Source organism: Gossypium hirsutum, chromosome A05 (genome assembly GCF_007990345.1).
Source record: "Gossypium hirsutum isolate 1008001.06 chromosome A05, Gossypium_hirsutum_v2.1, whole genome shotgun sequence".
Classification (NCBI taxonomy): Eukaryota; Viridiplantae; Streptophyta; class Magnoliopsida; order Malvales; family Malvaceae; genus Gossypium; species Gossypium hirsutum.
The window spans coordinates 2483816-2497351 of NC_053428.1; the positions used below are offsets into that span (position 1 = coordinate 2483816).

Here is a 13536-nt window from a genome sequence, read left to right on the forward strand (position 1 = left end):
ATAATTCAAAATGTCTATAGTATCGCCACCTTTCTTCTCCAATGACCGTGAAAAACTAGAAATTCCCATACACGAAATGTCCAAGTTACCCCAATCTTCATCTTCTTCCAGCAACCTGTCACTTTCCATTTTAAGACAGGTGTCGTCACCGAATCAAACTCCCCCAACCCCTGGAATCACGTTTATTTCGAAACTTTAATTTGTTTTTTAGCGGCTAATAATTAAGTTGATTAACTTTTTAATTTTAATTAAACCAAAAAATAGCTTTAATTAAGTATCGTATTGTGCTTTAATTCAGTTCATTTTTTCTAGAAAAAGAGAAAAACTAATGCCTGTGCTCTGTTTCTTTAATTACGAGAAACCTTCTTCCTTCCCCTCAGTCCCACTCATCACAATCACAAACCTCCTCCCCCGGCGCACGATAGCTCGTAGACCTTCTTTTTTCTTCTTTACGTTTTTATTTATTTATAAATAACTGGAAGCTCTGTCTCTTTTTTCGCGAAATTTCTGTACCTTACAGTAAAAGTGTCATCAAAATTCTTGGACGATTACATACGGTAGATCTATCAAATCATCTTAAGCAAGGTGGATTAAATTTTAGCTTTTTGATCGAATATTAGCTTGTTTAGCGTTCATCTTCGTTTGATTCCTTTTTTACGACTAGCATTTCTTTGTGCGGTTTCTGCTGTAATTTGAATTTTCTTTTAATGAATGTTGATTGTATTTGTATTGATTTGAAGGTGATTTATTTTAATTTAATAGTTTTAGTTTTATCTAATTTAGAGATCCTCTGTTTTTCCTTTTCCTTCCGTGTGATTGTTTAGAAAAATTCAAAGGAAAGAGAAAAATGAAGTGAGCGTTTTAACGTAATGGTGGAAGTTAGCCTAGTTTTAAGGTTTTTGGTGCCAATTTAAATTTCTGGTGTCAAATTAATTGAAATCGGAGTAAGATCATTTTTTTGTTATTATTATGATGCCAACAAAGAATTGTTTGCTTTTTATTTACGCAATATGCAAGTGCAATCTAAACGTCTAATTTTAGCATATTGATCGATTTGGTTGATGATTTTGTTGAATTTGTTTGAGTGTTCAAAATAAATTACAAGATGTTGAGCTTGAATCTGTTTTACTTTTAGATGAGAGTTCTATAGGGGAAAATAAACAGAGATTTTTATGTTAATGTTATGTAATGATGAAGGAAATTAATTTTTCATGTTAAAATGCTAACTTATCGCAACATGCAATGTGCCAGGACGATCTTTACAAATATACGCAAGTTTGAGCGACAGAAGGCCGGAGCTGGCTGCTATAGTTTGGGATGTGGGGTCGTCACCGTGAAGCATTCTCAATGTACAAGAGGATGCCATCAAGAGATCATTCAACTCTAGTTGATGATGTAGAAGAGAATTCAGGTAAAGTTATTTATGATAGACAAGCTGAGGGTCTCTGCATAGCCATGTTTGTGGAGTTGTTAGACCCAGAACCAACTTGAGTTCGATTCTAATTGCCTGAAGTGCTTGACGGTATTGTTCCCTTGAGATAGGTCCTTTCGAAATTTGTGTACGGAAAAATGTTAACCAATGGAAAGATTTTGGAATTTTTTTTGTTCTTCTTTTTCAATTTACTCTTCATAAATTTGCATTCAGTTATCCACAATTGGAAAATCAGATGTTGCTTCAATAACTTCTTTTAGATTATTATCAGCTTTCAAGTAACTTTAAGATACTTCTATGCTTAACTTTTGTGTTTGTTTAGCTCTCTTACAGAACAGCATGGACGTGGGGACTACAAATCCTTCATGGTTGCTTTCCTTTCCGCATGTAGTAGTTGCGACCATATCTTCACTCCTATTTGGCTACCATCTTGGGTTTGTGTGCTATCTTAAACTGTCATCTTCATATCTTCCTTATTTTGCTTTTTTTATTATTATTATTATTATTATTATTATTATTGTTCTCACAGCAATATTAGATGTTTAGGGTTTGCATGTAGCCATTTTATACAGGGTTGTTAATGAACCGCTTGAAAGCATCTCTATAGATTTAGGTTTCAGGGGCAATACACTGGCTGAAGGTGACATTTTTTTTCCTTTCCATTTTTTTCCTCACTTCTGCATCTGGAGCCTAGACTTATTACGACATGTTAAATTTAGGTCTGGTGGTGAGTACTTGTTTGGGTGGTGCCTTTATTGGATCTTTGTTCAGTGGTTGGATTGCTGATAGTGCCGGGCGTCGTAGGGCATTTCAGTTGTGTGCTCTTCCTATGATTATTGGTGCTGCTACAAGGTGATATACATTGCCAATGAAATGCTTAAATGAATCGTTTTCAAGCTATGCCCTGTATTTTATACCCTAATACTGCAACAATAGATTTTGGTTTAAATTTGACACCCACTTTTTTATGGACTATTCGTTTTAGTTTGTTATAGTGACATTAGTTACTTTTTTATTCTCAAAGAAGATGGATTAGATATAAAATTTTACCCTTGAGACAAAATTATGTTTGACAACAAATTTACCATCTTGATAAAGTAAGAATAGCTAGTAGCCTAGGACCTTGATTGGTAGACCTTTTCTTCTGTTTTGACCTGCTATAGTTATTTCTTCTAAAGCCTTGTTTGTGGAGAGATCATGTTTTAAACTAGTTAATATATGTGTTGATTGGAGAACCTTTTATTGTCTTTATAATCTTTTGTTTACGTGCTGTGTTCTCCATACAATTCTTTTCTTTCTGTTTCACTTCATAAATTTGAATTTATAAGATAGGACTCTGACAAACAAATTTCGCTTTAGTGCAACAACAAGAACTTTGGCGGGTATGCTCATTGGAAGGTTCTTAGTTGGGACTGATAGGAATTGGTCACCATTGAATTGATATATCTTTTTTTTACCATCATTGAATATATAGCATACTTTATTCTTGCATGAATCTAATTTGCTCTTTGTCATCTGATTTTATGTACTCAATTTAGGTTTCCCCTGCTTCTTTAAGGGGAACTTATGGAAGCTTCATCCAGATTGCAACTTGTCTGGGACTTATGGGGGCTCTGTTTATCGGTATCCCCGTCAGAGAAATTGCTGGCTGGTACGAATCATGCTCTAGGTATCACAGTATCTGTTATATGTTTCTTGTCAGACTTATTTTGCATAATTTGCTCAGGTGGCGCATTTGTTTTTGGGTCTCAACAGTTCCTGCTGGGATACTTGCATTTGCTATGATATTTTGTGCTGAAAGTCCACATTGGTTATACAAGGTTTGCTCTCTGGTTTGCATGTATTGTAATATCTGATTTTATGTCTGAATATGTAGTTTTTAATGTCTTCCTGTATGTGTGTTGCTTCTCACTTTTATAGATGCAATTTATTGGTTAGAATCACTACCAACTTTCATTGGACCCTTTCTGTCATGCTATTTTTATTCTTTCAACTTTTCCATATACTGTACTCATTCTTCTATGGAAAATTTTTGAAGATGTGCCCATCACCTCTAACATGTAATCACATGCGATAGAAACAGATATTTAGTTTATTAAAGCTCATGCTGAAGTAAAATTATTATGCTATCCTGGTTGTGTCATCAGAAAGGTAGAAGTGCTGAAGCTGAAGCAGAGTTTGAGAGGCTTTTAGGTGGATCACATGTCAAATATGCCATGTTAGAATTATCCAAATTGGACAGGGGGGATGAAGCAGATACCGTGAAACTTTCAGAGTTGCTCCGTGGCCGCCATTTTAGAGGTAGATATTTACCATTTCTTGCTATGCTTTAAAAAATGCCAAGTATTTTTGGGGTCTACAGCTGTTGCTTCCTGTTCTGCTTTGCTTCTTTCCTTTTGGGTTTTGTTATTCATGTTCTCCTTTTGCAGTTGTTTATATTGGGTCAACCCTATTTGCTTTACAACAGCTATCTGGTATAAATGCCGTGTTTTATTTCTCTTCGTCGGTATTTAAAAGTGCTAGAGTACCATCGGATGTTGCAAATGCATTGATAGGAGTAGCAAATTTAACAGGTATACTTTGCTCTTTGATGGCTTTCTTGACCACGTTCTATTATGGTATTTTGGTCCGTCTCTTGATGCATGATTTTTCCTTCATAATAGGATCTATCGTTGCCATGCTTTTAATGGATAAACTTGGAAGGAAGCTGCTTCTTCTGTGGAGCTTCTTTGGCATGGTAATTTACAGTGTTACTGATTTTCTCATCGAAAGCCCTTTCATTTATTAGTAGTATTCAAGGAGTGCTACATATGACTTGTATCGACAAAAATGAAGAAAAGAAAGGCATATTTCTTCCTGACGTAAATTAGAATTTACATCCCGTAATGCTTTACAATGGGTCAATCTTTTTTCTTCTGTGCCCAGAGCACCCCTGGGTTAAATTATTCCATGTCATCTCTTGTTTGAGATGGAACGAAATTGATTTCTGTTTTGTTAAAGAAGCTAGTATATTGATCATAGCAAGGATTTGGGAACTATGGTTTTAAATTCCACTGCTATCACCATTTTATGCATGGCTCAGCTAAAAACAAATATTATTTTTCTTTTCTTGAATGGAAGAATGAAAATTTATTTATAAATTCTGACTTTATTTTTTTAATTTAATTTACTCAGACTATGTCAATGGTCCTTCAAGTTGCTGCGGCAAATTCTTACGTGTCAGGCTCTGGATCTTTATACCTATCAGTTGGTGGCATGCTAATGTAAGTATTGCTGTAATTTATATGCTTTTTGTTTTTTTTTTTTGTAAAAAAATCTCTGAACACCTAGGATTTATATGGATGGAGAAAGTATTCAAATTTTGTATAAGTTGAAAATCTTGGTTGTAAGTTCATTGTGTTTGGGTTCTCGAACCTGAGATCCTGACCATTGGAATAAGCAGCAAACTAGAAGTGGAATTGATGGCTTGAAAATGATGAAAAGATTACCAATATATCTAATATTAGTCTTTTTTATAACTGCTCACTATCAACCACTGAGGCAGAACTTTTAGTAATTGATCATGCTATTCATTGTGGAAAACTATAAATTGCCTATGACAAATGTCAGCATTGATTGCTGGAAGGCAAGAGAGATTTGATTTCCGGATATGGATTACAACATGCAGGTTCGTCTTAACATTTGCACTGGGAGCTGGTCCTGTTCCAGGTCTCCTCCTACCTGAAATTTTCCTAAATCGAATCCGGGCAAAAGCTATGGCGTTCTGTATGTCAGTGCACTGGGTAATTTTCTCCTTTTTTCTTTCTCTTTCTCTTCTATATCATTTGTCCGAAGAGATTGTGACAGCTTTCGCAGCTCCGCAAGCTAGGATATGAAACTATTAGTCTTATTGCTATCTTCTGATGTTCTTTTTCTTGGTTGCTTTTACATTGCTCTTTAGGTAATCAATTTCTTCGTTGGTTTGCTCTTCCTGCGCTTGCTGGAGCAACTCGGTCCACAGCTCTTATACTCGATTTTCGCCAGCGTTTGCATGATGGCTGTGATCTTTGTTAAAAAGAACGTAATGGAGACCAAAGGAAAATCACTTCAAGAAATAGAGATTGCTCTTCTCCCACCAGAATAGAGTTGGTACATTATCTCCCAAATTTATTTTTTGCAATTCAATTTTTTATCTTACTTTTATAGAGCTAAGAATAATAACCAATAACCACCACACATGTGTCAGTACATGTGAGTGTGACGATGTCAGTACATGTGAGTGTAGATAATTCCTTCTGACTTGATCAAATGAATTTATATATGCAGATCAAATATAAATTTGAAGAGCAGATATTTTGATCTCATGCAACCAACTTTAGGTATTCATGCGAGTGTTTGACATGCATGAAGTATATTGTATATCCATATTTGGTCCTTAATTCATTCGGGCTAATATGAAATGATATATTAGATGAGCTCTCTATTTCCTAATTCGGGCTATGGGTCATTTGTTTTGAATCTTTATAGTTCTCTTTATTTGACTTAAGGTAGCACCACGGTTTACCATTTTTGCCTCGACTTTTCAGCCTAGAAGTTGAAATCATAGCAATATATATATTACTTTACAAAAGCACAATCGCTTAATTAAATTTTACTATTTTTATGTTTAGCAAAATATGACTATTTATATGCAATTAGTATACATAAAATGATATCACAAAGTAAATTAAAGTGATCATGTCACCATGTTTATGTGTAATTTTATCCCTAATCTTTTTACCCGTACTCCTTTAACAATTGCCAAGTTTTGGTTGCTGTTTGGCAAAAAAAATGTATTGGTTAATGACCAGTTGCCTGTATTGTCTTTTTGGTACATTACCAATTGGCTATTTATCATGGCAGCATTAACTAGAAAGATAGAATTTTTAGAAAATGGAATGAGAACTATGGCTGTTATCAAATAACCTTAATAAAAAAGAACATGAAAATTTCACAACTATAAAATCCATGTTTTCACAATGAACGAAGTGTACACAAGTCGGTTTGATACAGAGCCAAGCAAGTCTGACAGATTAATGATTTCTCAGCTTCCTAGTTGCTGATTTTAGCTATGCCTTTAAACAAAATGGAAAAACAAAGAAAAAAAAAAAAGCATTCACAATACCTGAATACAGACCAGGCTCAAGGGAATTGTATGGAAAAACCACTGCTGGTGTTCTAGACATTAACAGGGCCGTCCAAGTCGGAACCCATGCCATCATAATTATTCCACCCACCAGGTGGATCTTCATCATGGCCATTCGTTGCAAGGGGAACATTCACCTCACAAATTGGAAGAGGAAGAGGTTGTTCATTGAAGTACTTGTCATTGAGAAGTTCCATTGCAGTAGCTCTATAGCTGGGTCGTAACAAACTAGTCTTTTGACAAGAGAGATTGCACCCAGTGACCGGGTTGGGTAAGCAGGCTTCTAAACCAGTTGGGTTCTCTATCTTGGTGAAAGACACTGTTTTGTTATTGGGAAGTTTCGAACAGCTCGGCCAGACTTTTTCAGTCAAGTTCCCAAACTATCGATGATTTTGCTGAGCTGATCAATGTCAGAAACCCGAGGGAAAAGGGGCTTAAGGGTTAGAAGCTCTGAAAAAATGCAACCCAGTGACCACAAATCCACCTCCACGCCATAACCCGTCGATCCATAGAGTAGTTCAGGGGCTCTAAACCAGCGAGTGCCAACACAAGATGTGAGATAACCTTTTCTGTCATCCCCTTCTTCAGCTTCATACGAGTAAGAACTCTTGAAAGGATCATTAATATTTGATGCTTTGTCAGTCCGTCCACGGCGTGTTGTTTAGCCTTGAGCTCAACTAACTGTCCAAAAACTTCTTCTTTATTCATATCTTCCTCCACTCGCTTATTATATCCTCGATTAGGTAAATCGTCTGCTTCCTGGGCAGCATCTAATGATGGAGAGATGTTTTCCGGGTATCCTGTGTACTGCCGAAACCATGTTTTCCAGGTAAATCCAGGCTCCATATTCATCAGTATCCTTGCCTGAAAATAGAGCCACAAAGATCATAGAAGATGAAAAGCACAACAAATATTGAACAGTTCTTTTGTAGACTATAATTAGCAAAAAGAAACATGCTAACCACATGCAAACACGACTGACAACTCGAAATCAGCGACTGGAATTAACCATTGATAAGCTGATGCGGAAAAATCTCAACTCTTTTATTTCATTGGGTATATCATTCTTTTGAATGTACACGGTCCGAAAAGTAAGAACGTGAACGATGCGCACAATGGGGACCAGGGCAAATTTCACAGAAATGAAACTACAGGATGCTGCTACTCACAATCAAAACAAAGACATTGATGCAAAATCTTTACGGCCTGTGTTTGTACAAACTGTTTATTGACTCCAATTTTGAAAAAAGTTCATTTTCTGATAATGCATGGGGCCTATTTGTCCAGCTTTCCCGTAATCATCAGGAAACCAACAGGACCCCCAAATGATATACTATCGTAACTCAAATCGGAAATAAATAAATGGTTTATTAGAATTTAGCATCAACACCTCTAATTGATGCAAATGCCATCAACTAATCTAACATTAAAAATGCAGCATTTTAATTCAAAGGAACACCCAGAATGCAGTAATTGGACGAATCCCACCTAAAGAATCAACATTTTCTTCCTCCTAACTTCACTATCAAATCAATTTGAGCTCATGATTTCAAGCATCGGCTAAAAGAACTAAAGAATAGACATAGTCTAAGAAAATTAGACTAGTATTCTAAACAGTGATAGTGGCAGTGGAGTTCAAAAGCTCCATGAGCGGGTTTATAAGCTTGCTGAAAATTCGCGTTCATAGTTCATACACCTGCGACGGTAGCCATTAAAATAAGGCAAGCTTTGCAATAGAGAAAAAAAAAACTGAATCCAAGATCATCCTGCAATCTAAATACATCTCGACTCATAGAGTCATAGGCTCCACCAGGAAAACCAGTTAAATGATCAAGAACCAAAAATCAAACAATGAAATTTACCTGGCCAAAATCAGCTAACTTAAGAACCCCATCATCAGAAACCAACAAATTCCCAGGCTTCAAATCCCGATGAACGATCATATTCCGATGACAAGCGTCAATCCCACGTAGAATCTGAAGCATCCATCTTTTAACTTCTCCGACTGGGACCCCACTTTCCTTCTTCTTGGCTTCTTCAATAACAGCCGCTAAATCGGTTCTCAAGAACTCTAATACGAGCACGGCATCCTCGTCTGCCCGCCAAAAGTACTCGTGCATGACAACGATGTTGGGACAGTTCTGGAGTAATTGTAAGGCCTCGATTTCTCGGAAACCCGATTGATAGTCGTGGGCTTCCTTGAGGGCGACAATGAGGTTGTCGGAGAGTCGACGCGCCCTGTAGACATCGGCATACGTGCCTGAACCGACGCGCTCCATGATCACGTACTTGGCTATAATCTGGGATCGCGTGTGAATGCTCCAGCTTGTTGGTAATGGATCTTCCATTTTTCTTTCTTCGTCCGATGATTCTTCCGAGCTCTGCATATTCTTTTTAAGGTTCTTTGTTTCTGTTGATGTTTGTGTACGTGAGTAGTTTAAAGAAACGACGCCGTTAAAGAAAAAAGTTCCATCAGCTACCATTTAATTCACCCGCCTTCTAGCTACGGGCCAAATGCCCATTTGAAAAAACAGGGCTAAACAACATTAGTAGTAAGTTAAATTGTTAGTAAAAAATATTTTTTAATTAATTATTAGTAAATTTATATTTTGTTATTTAAATTTAAAAAGTTACAAAATATCACTTAATTTTTCAATTTTTTTTGTCATCTTCCAGAATCTTTTAAAATTGGCATAATAGCAATTTTAACCTTTAACATCTACTCATTATATTAATTTAATCTTAATTATAAAAACTCTAACCATCAACATTTATGTATTATGCAATTTGTTTTTTTATTTGTGATCTTTTCACCTAAAAAGCTAAAAAAATAAATTTACCAACTAAATTTAATTAAAATTATACAAAAATTGAAAATACTCAAGATTATAATTTTCATCGTTTTTCATTTTTTTTAAATTAACCCTCAATGTCACAAAGACTAAATTGACATAATTTATTGAGGGTTAAAGTTGTTATTATGCTAATTTTAAAAGCTTTCACCATTAGTCAAGTAATCAAAAAAAAGATAAATTAAATAGTTAAATAATTTTGTAACTTTTTTATAGTTGAACTAAAAAAGAAATTTACTCATAGTTGAATATCTAGGAATATAATTAAAAAAGAAACAAAGAGTTAATCCGATCTCTAAATAACCTTCACTTTTTTTAATATTAGAAAAGTTAATAAAAAAATTACATGAAAAATGAAACATAATCAAATAATATCTATAGTTTGGGGTGGTTTTATATTTTTTTTTTCTGAAAAATGTGGAGTGAAATGTTGGGTAAAATATAATTATGAACCCATCTACTTCCCCAAGTATTCAGTCATTGTCCTCAAAATCCCATTGTATCGTTGTTTATTGCCTAATAGGGAGACAATTGAACCATTTTAAATGAGTCTTATAAACCTGGTTCATGTTTGCGTCTTGATTTTCTTTAGATTCAAACTCATAAGTTAGTGGTTTTAATAATGTCCCCAAATTTTACAATATTTAATTAAGACTGCAACAAAAAGGAGATTGAATATAACTTAACCAAAGGTAAAAAAATTACATTAAACAAACATATTTCAACAGAAACTACAAAAGAAGACAGAAAGCAATACACTAATCATAATTCATGAGAGAATGAACAATTCCCTCTGTCATGCACTCCCATTAATTTCCCTGTTGAGGATTAGCAATCCACAACTGCCATCTCCATGATCATGCATCACATCCTCCACAAACCAAACTCCTGCAATAGCCAACGGATAAGTATAGTGAAGCATTGGCTAAGTGGTGTCCGATTCCACATCGGTTACGTTGAAAAGATCGTAATGACCTTTATTCGGGTTGATTCCCTTCACCAATGGTTACTTTGACAATAGGGGATGCCTTAGATGAGTGTAATAGCGTAGGGTACTGAATAAGAAGATAAATGAGCTACTTACATGATTGAACAGCCGGACCTTCGGCGTCTTTTCTTCCTCGCTACCTCTTTCCTCCTTGGTGGTTGAAGAACAACCTTGATCGCAGTATCAAAAACGGCTTTCACATTCTGAAACAGTCGACAAAGATCAAGTTATGTTCGTTGAGATGAAGTAATACGGTGCAAACCTTTCATATAATGACATTGAATTAACCTGCTGAGTCTTGGAACTGCATTCTATGTAAGCTGCTGCACCAATTTGTTTTCTCAGTTCCTCTCCCTGTGTAGCAAGGTCCGAATAAGCCACTTCTATTCGTGCCAAAAAGGCGAATAGTATCCGCAAACGAATTTCAAACAAAGCTAAGAAATGCATCCATACCTGAGCAGACGTTATGATATTAGACCCCATTTGATCGGCAAGATAAGCTCTATCGTCCCGAAGATCTGATATTGAAGGAAGGAAACATTAATCGATGTTATTCATGAAATTCATCTATTCAAACGTACTTAACTGCAGAGCCTCATTATGATCAAAGTTTCAAAATAGCTGTCTACCTAGCTTTGTTCCAACCAGAACAATCGGAACGTTTGGAGCAAATCTACGCAATTCCGGCATCCACTGTGGACAAATGAAATAGATGGTTTAGGATTATATTGGATAAAACAAACTAAAACAGATCTTCGTGACCGAATGCTATTTGATTCATCAAAGACTCCTTTGAGAATGTTTTATTCTAAGACTTGACCATAAGTCGCTTGTCACTCCATTTGTGGTTCAATCCACACGACTGTTTTATTTGAAGAGCTAAAAGGAGAAACTATTGGTTGGCATTTGATGAAAGTTACCTTCTTGAGAACATTTTCATAGCTTGCTCTGCTAATTAATGAGAAAGCCAACACAAATATGTCTGCACCTCGGTAACTCAGTGGTCTTAGCCTGCAATAATCCTCTTGACCTTTAAATGAAGAACAGAAAATCAGTCAGAAATGGAACATCAAATAAACCCCATCAAATCTTCAATTAAAAAAAGAACCCAACAAGCAGCAAACAAGACCTCTTTTTTTTTCTTCTTCCAAAAAAAAAAACCTCAACTTTTTTTAACACAAGAAAGCCCAGAATACCTGCAGTATCCCATAAACCCAAATTAACAATGCTCCCATCCACAGCCACATTAGCACTGAAATTGTCAAACACTGTTGGTATATAATCCTGACAAAGAAAAAAACAACTCTATTACTCTAAATTCATGAGAGGACCCTTTCCGAGTTTCAAAAAAACCCTAGTAGTAAAGCAACTCCAAAGCACATAAATGGCCTAAAAAAGAACTTACAGTTGGGAACTTGTTGCTAGTGTAGCAAATGAGCATACAGGTTTTGCCAACAGCTCCATCCCCAACTGTCACACATTTAATGAACTTTGAAGCACTCATGCTGCTGTTCTTAAAAACCTTCCCCAACTTGAACACTAGAGCAGCAATATATATAAAAAGTTGAGGCAAAGTTAAACGAGGAGCAAGAAAGGGTTCTTTTTAAATGTATAGCTGTTGTAATTTCAAGGAAAAAAAAGTAATTAAAAAGAGAAAAAGAAGATTGGCTTATGAAGGAAGTATCATTTGTAGTCAATGGAGTTGCAGCACTTTATCGTCTATATCGATAGATTTCAAATATGCAAACAGATAAATTTTTTGAAATGCAGGAAAATAAAAATTAAATGGGGGCCCTCTCTCAAACGGGTAGTTCCTTCGGTTGAGCCCTTTTTTTTCTCATTGTTGGTTTCCAGCTTTGGTTGTTTTTTTTTTTTGGCATTATTATTTTATTACTAAAAGGCAGAAGCAGTTGTAGTATTTTGATAACAATGGAACAGATTTCTATTTTGTTTTTAAATGATAAGTTTTAGATCCATTGGTCTCCGAGTCAAGCAACAAAACCGCAGTTAAATTACTCGCTCTAGTTGTGGCATGGTGAAATTTTTTATCTTATAATTATGATAATTAATGTTATGTTACTATTGTTTTTAACTTTATTGAAACTAAACCTATCGTTGTGAACCTCAAGAGTTCTAAAGCAGTAGAAGAAGTTATTTTTATTTCTTAAACCTATTTTTTTATTTTATAAAAAAATAAAATTAATTATAAATTAAATAAAAAAAAAATTTGACTCAATTAATTGTGATATCTTTATAGCTTTTATTCCATAAATTATCCAAACATCATATGGTTATATCCAAATTTGAGAGCAACAATAAATTTTAATTTACCATGAGTAAAGACACTATTGCGGACATAATAATCTCTATAGAAAATACTAATATAAATAGAAAAGGAACAATTCGAATAAGATCTATTAACATAATTGAAAATGTTATTAAAATTGTAATGGCCTAAATTCAAAGTTATCGGAACAATGGTTTCGTAACTATAGATCCGATTTAAAGAGAAATTTATTTCAATATTTTTGCTTGAAAATTTATATGATAGGAAAATCTTATGAAAATATTGATAGGAAAATTTTATCGATTTAGTGATTAGTTAGAAAAAGAAATTATTGAAGAAATTGGGTAAAATAAGGTATCGGGACCTCTATCTCGTAAAACCGAGTCAAAAATAATTTTATAAATATTTATGAAATGTTATTAATGTGGTATTAAAATTTCGTTAGGAAATTTTAATGTTTGGGTAGTCAATGAAATGAAAAGGACTGAATTGTAATAGGTGTAAAAGTTGCTAGAGTGATTAAATAGCTTATTAGTCTAATGAGAAAGGATATAAAAGGCAATTAGACCCAAAAGTTATTTGGGCTAGACGGCAAGGGTATGAAATCAGCAGAAAAATTGATAAATTAAGGGTAAAATTGGAATATTGCAAAATTAACTAAATAAAACTAGGACTAAATAGGAAATATCTAGATTTCTCTTCATTTCTCTTCAATTCCAGCAGCTAAAAACGCCATAGGAGGGTTCTCTAAGCTGGTATTTCATAATTTTTGCACCAAAAGATTCAAATACGAAGCTAGATCGAGGAAAGAAA

The 13536-nt window shown here is 34.8% G+C and overlaps 2 protein-coding genes and 1 pseudogene across 2 annotated transcripts; 1 reads left to right on the forward strand and 2 right to left on the reverse strand.

The window, feature by feature from the left end:
- The first annotated feature begins 272 nt into the window (after window positions 1-272).
- On the forward strand, window positions 273-5888 carry LOC107958752 (probable plastidic glucose transporter 2). The gene is given in 14 exon segments (XM_041112837.1): window positions 273-585; window positions 1252-1411; window positions 1755-1866; window positions 2005-2072; window positions 2152-2284; window positions 2792-2847; window positions 2921-3083; window positions 3159-3252; window positions 3580-3733; window positions 3862-4005; window positions 4096-4169; window positions 4607-4695; window positions 5100-5214; window positions 5373-5888. Coding segments are annotated over 13 exon segments (1479 nt in total). The 5' UTR covers window positions 273-585; window positions 1252-1317; the 3' UTR covers window positions 5556-5888.
- Window positions 5889-6377: 489 nt separating this feature from the next.
- Window positions 6378-9043, reverse strand: LOC107958753 (cyclin-dependent kinase F-1-like; annotated as a pseudogene).
- A 1083-nt stretch (window positions 9044-10126) lies between these two features.
- Window positions 10127-12364, reverse strand: LOC107958751 (rac-like GTP-binding protein ARAC7). Its single transcript, XM_016894600.2, has 8 exons — window positions 11842-12364; window positions 11633-11720; window positions 11357-11466; window positions 11066-11129; window positions 10890-10954; window positions 10725-10790; window positions 10533-10639; window positions 10127-10336 (listed from the first exon to the last, which is right to left on the reverse strand). Exons 1-8 carry the CDS (start codon window positions 11938-11940, stop codon window positions 10306-10308), a joined length of 630 nt encoding a protein of 209 aa, XP_016750089.1. The 5' UTR covers window positions 11941-12364; the 3' UTR covers window positions 10127-10305.
- Between the last annotated feature and the right edge of the window lie 1172 nt (window positions 12365-13536).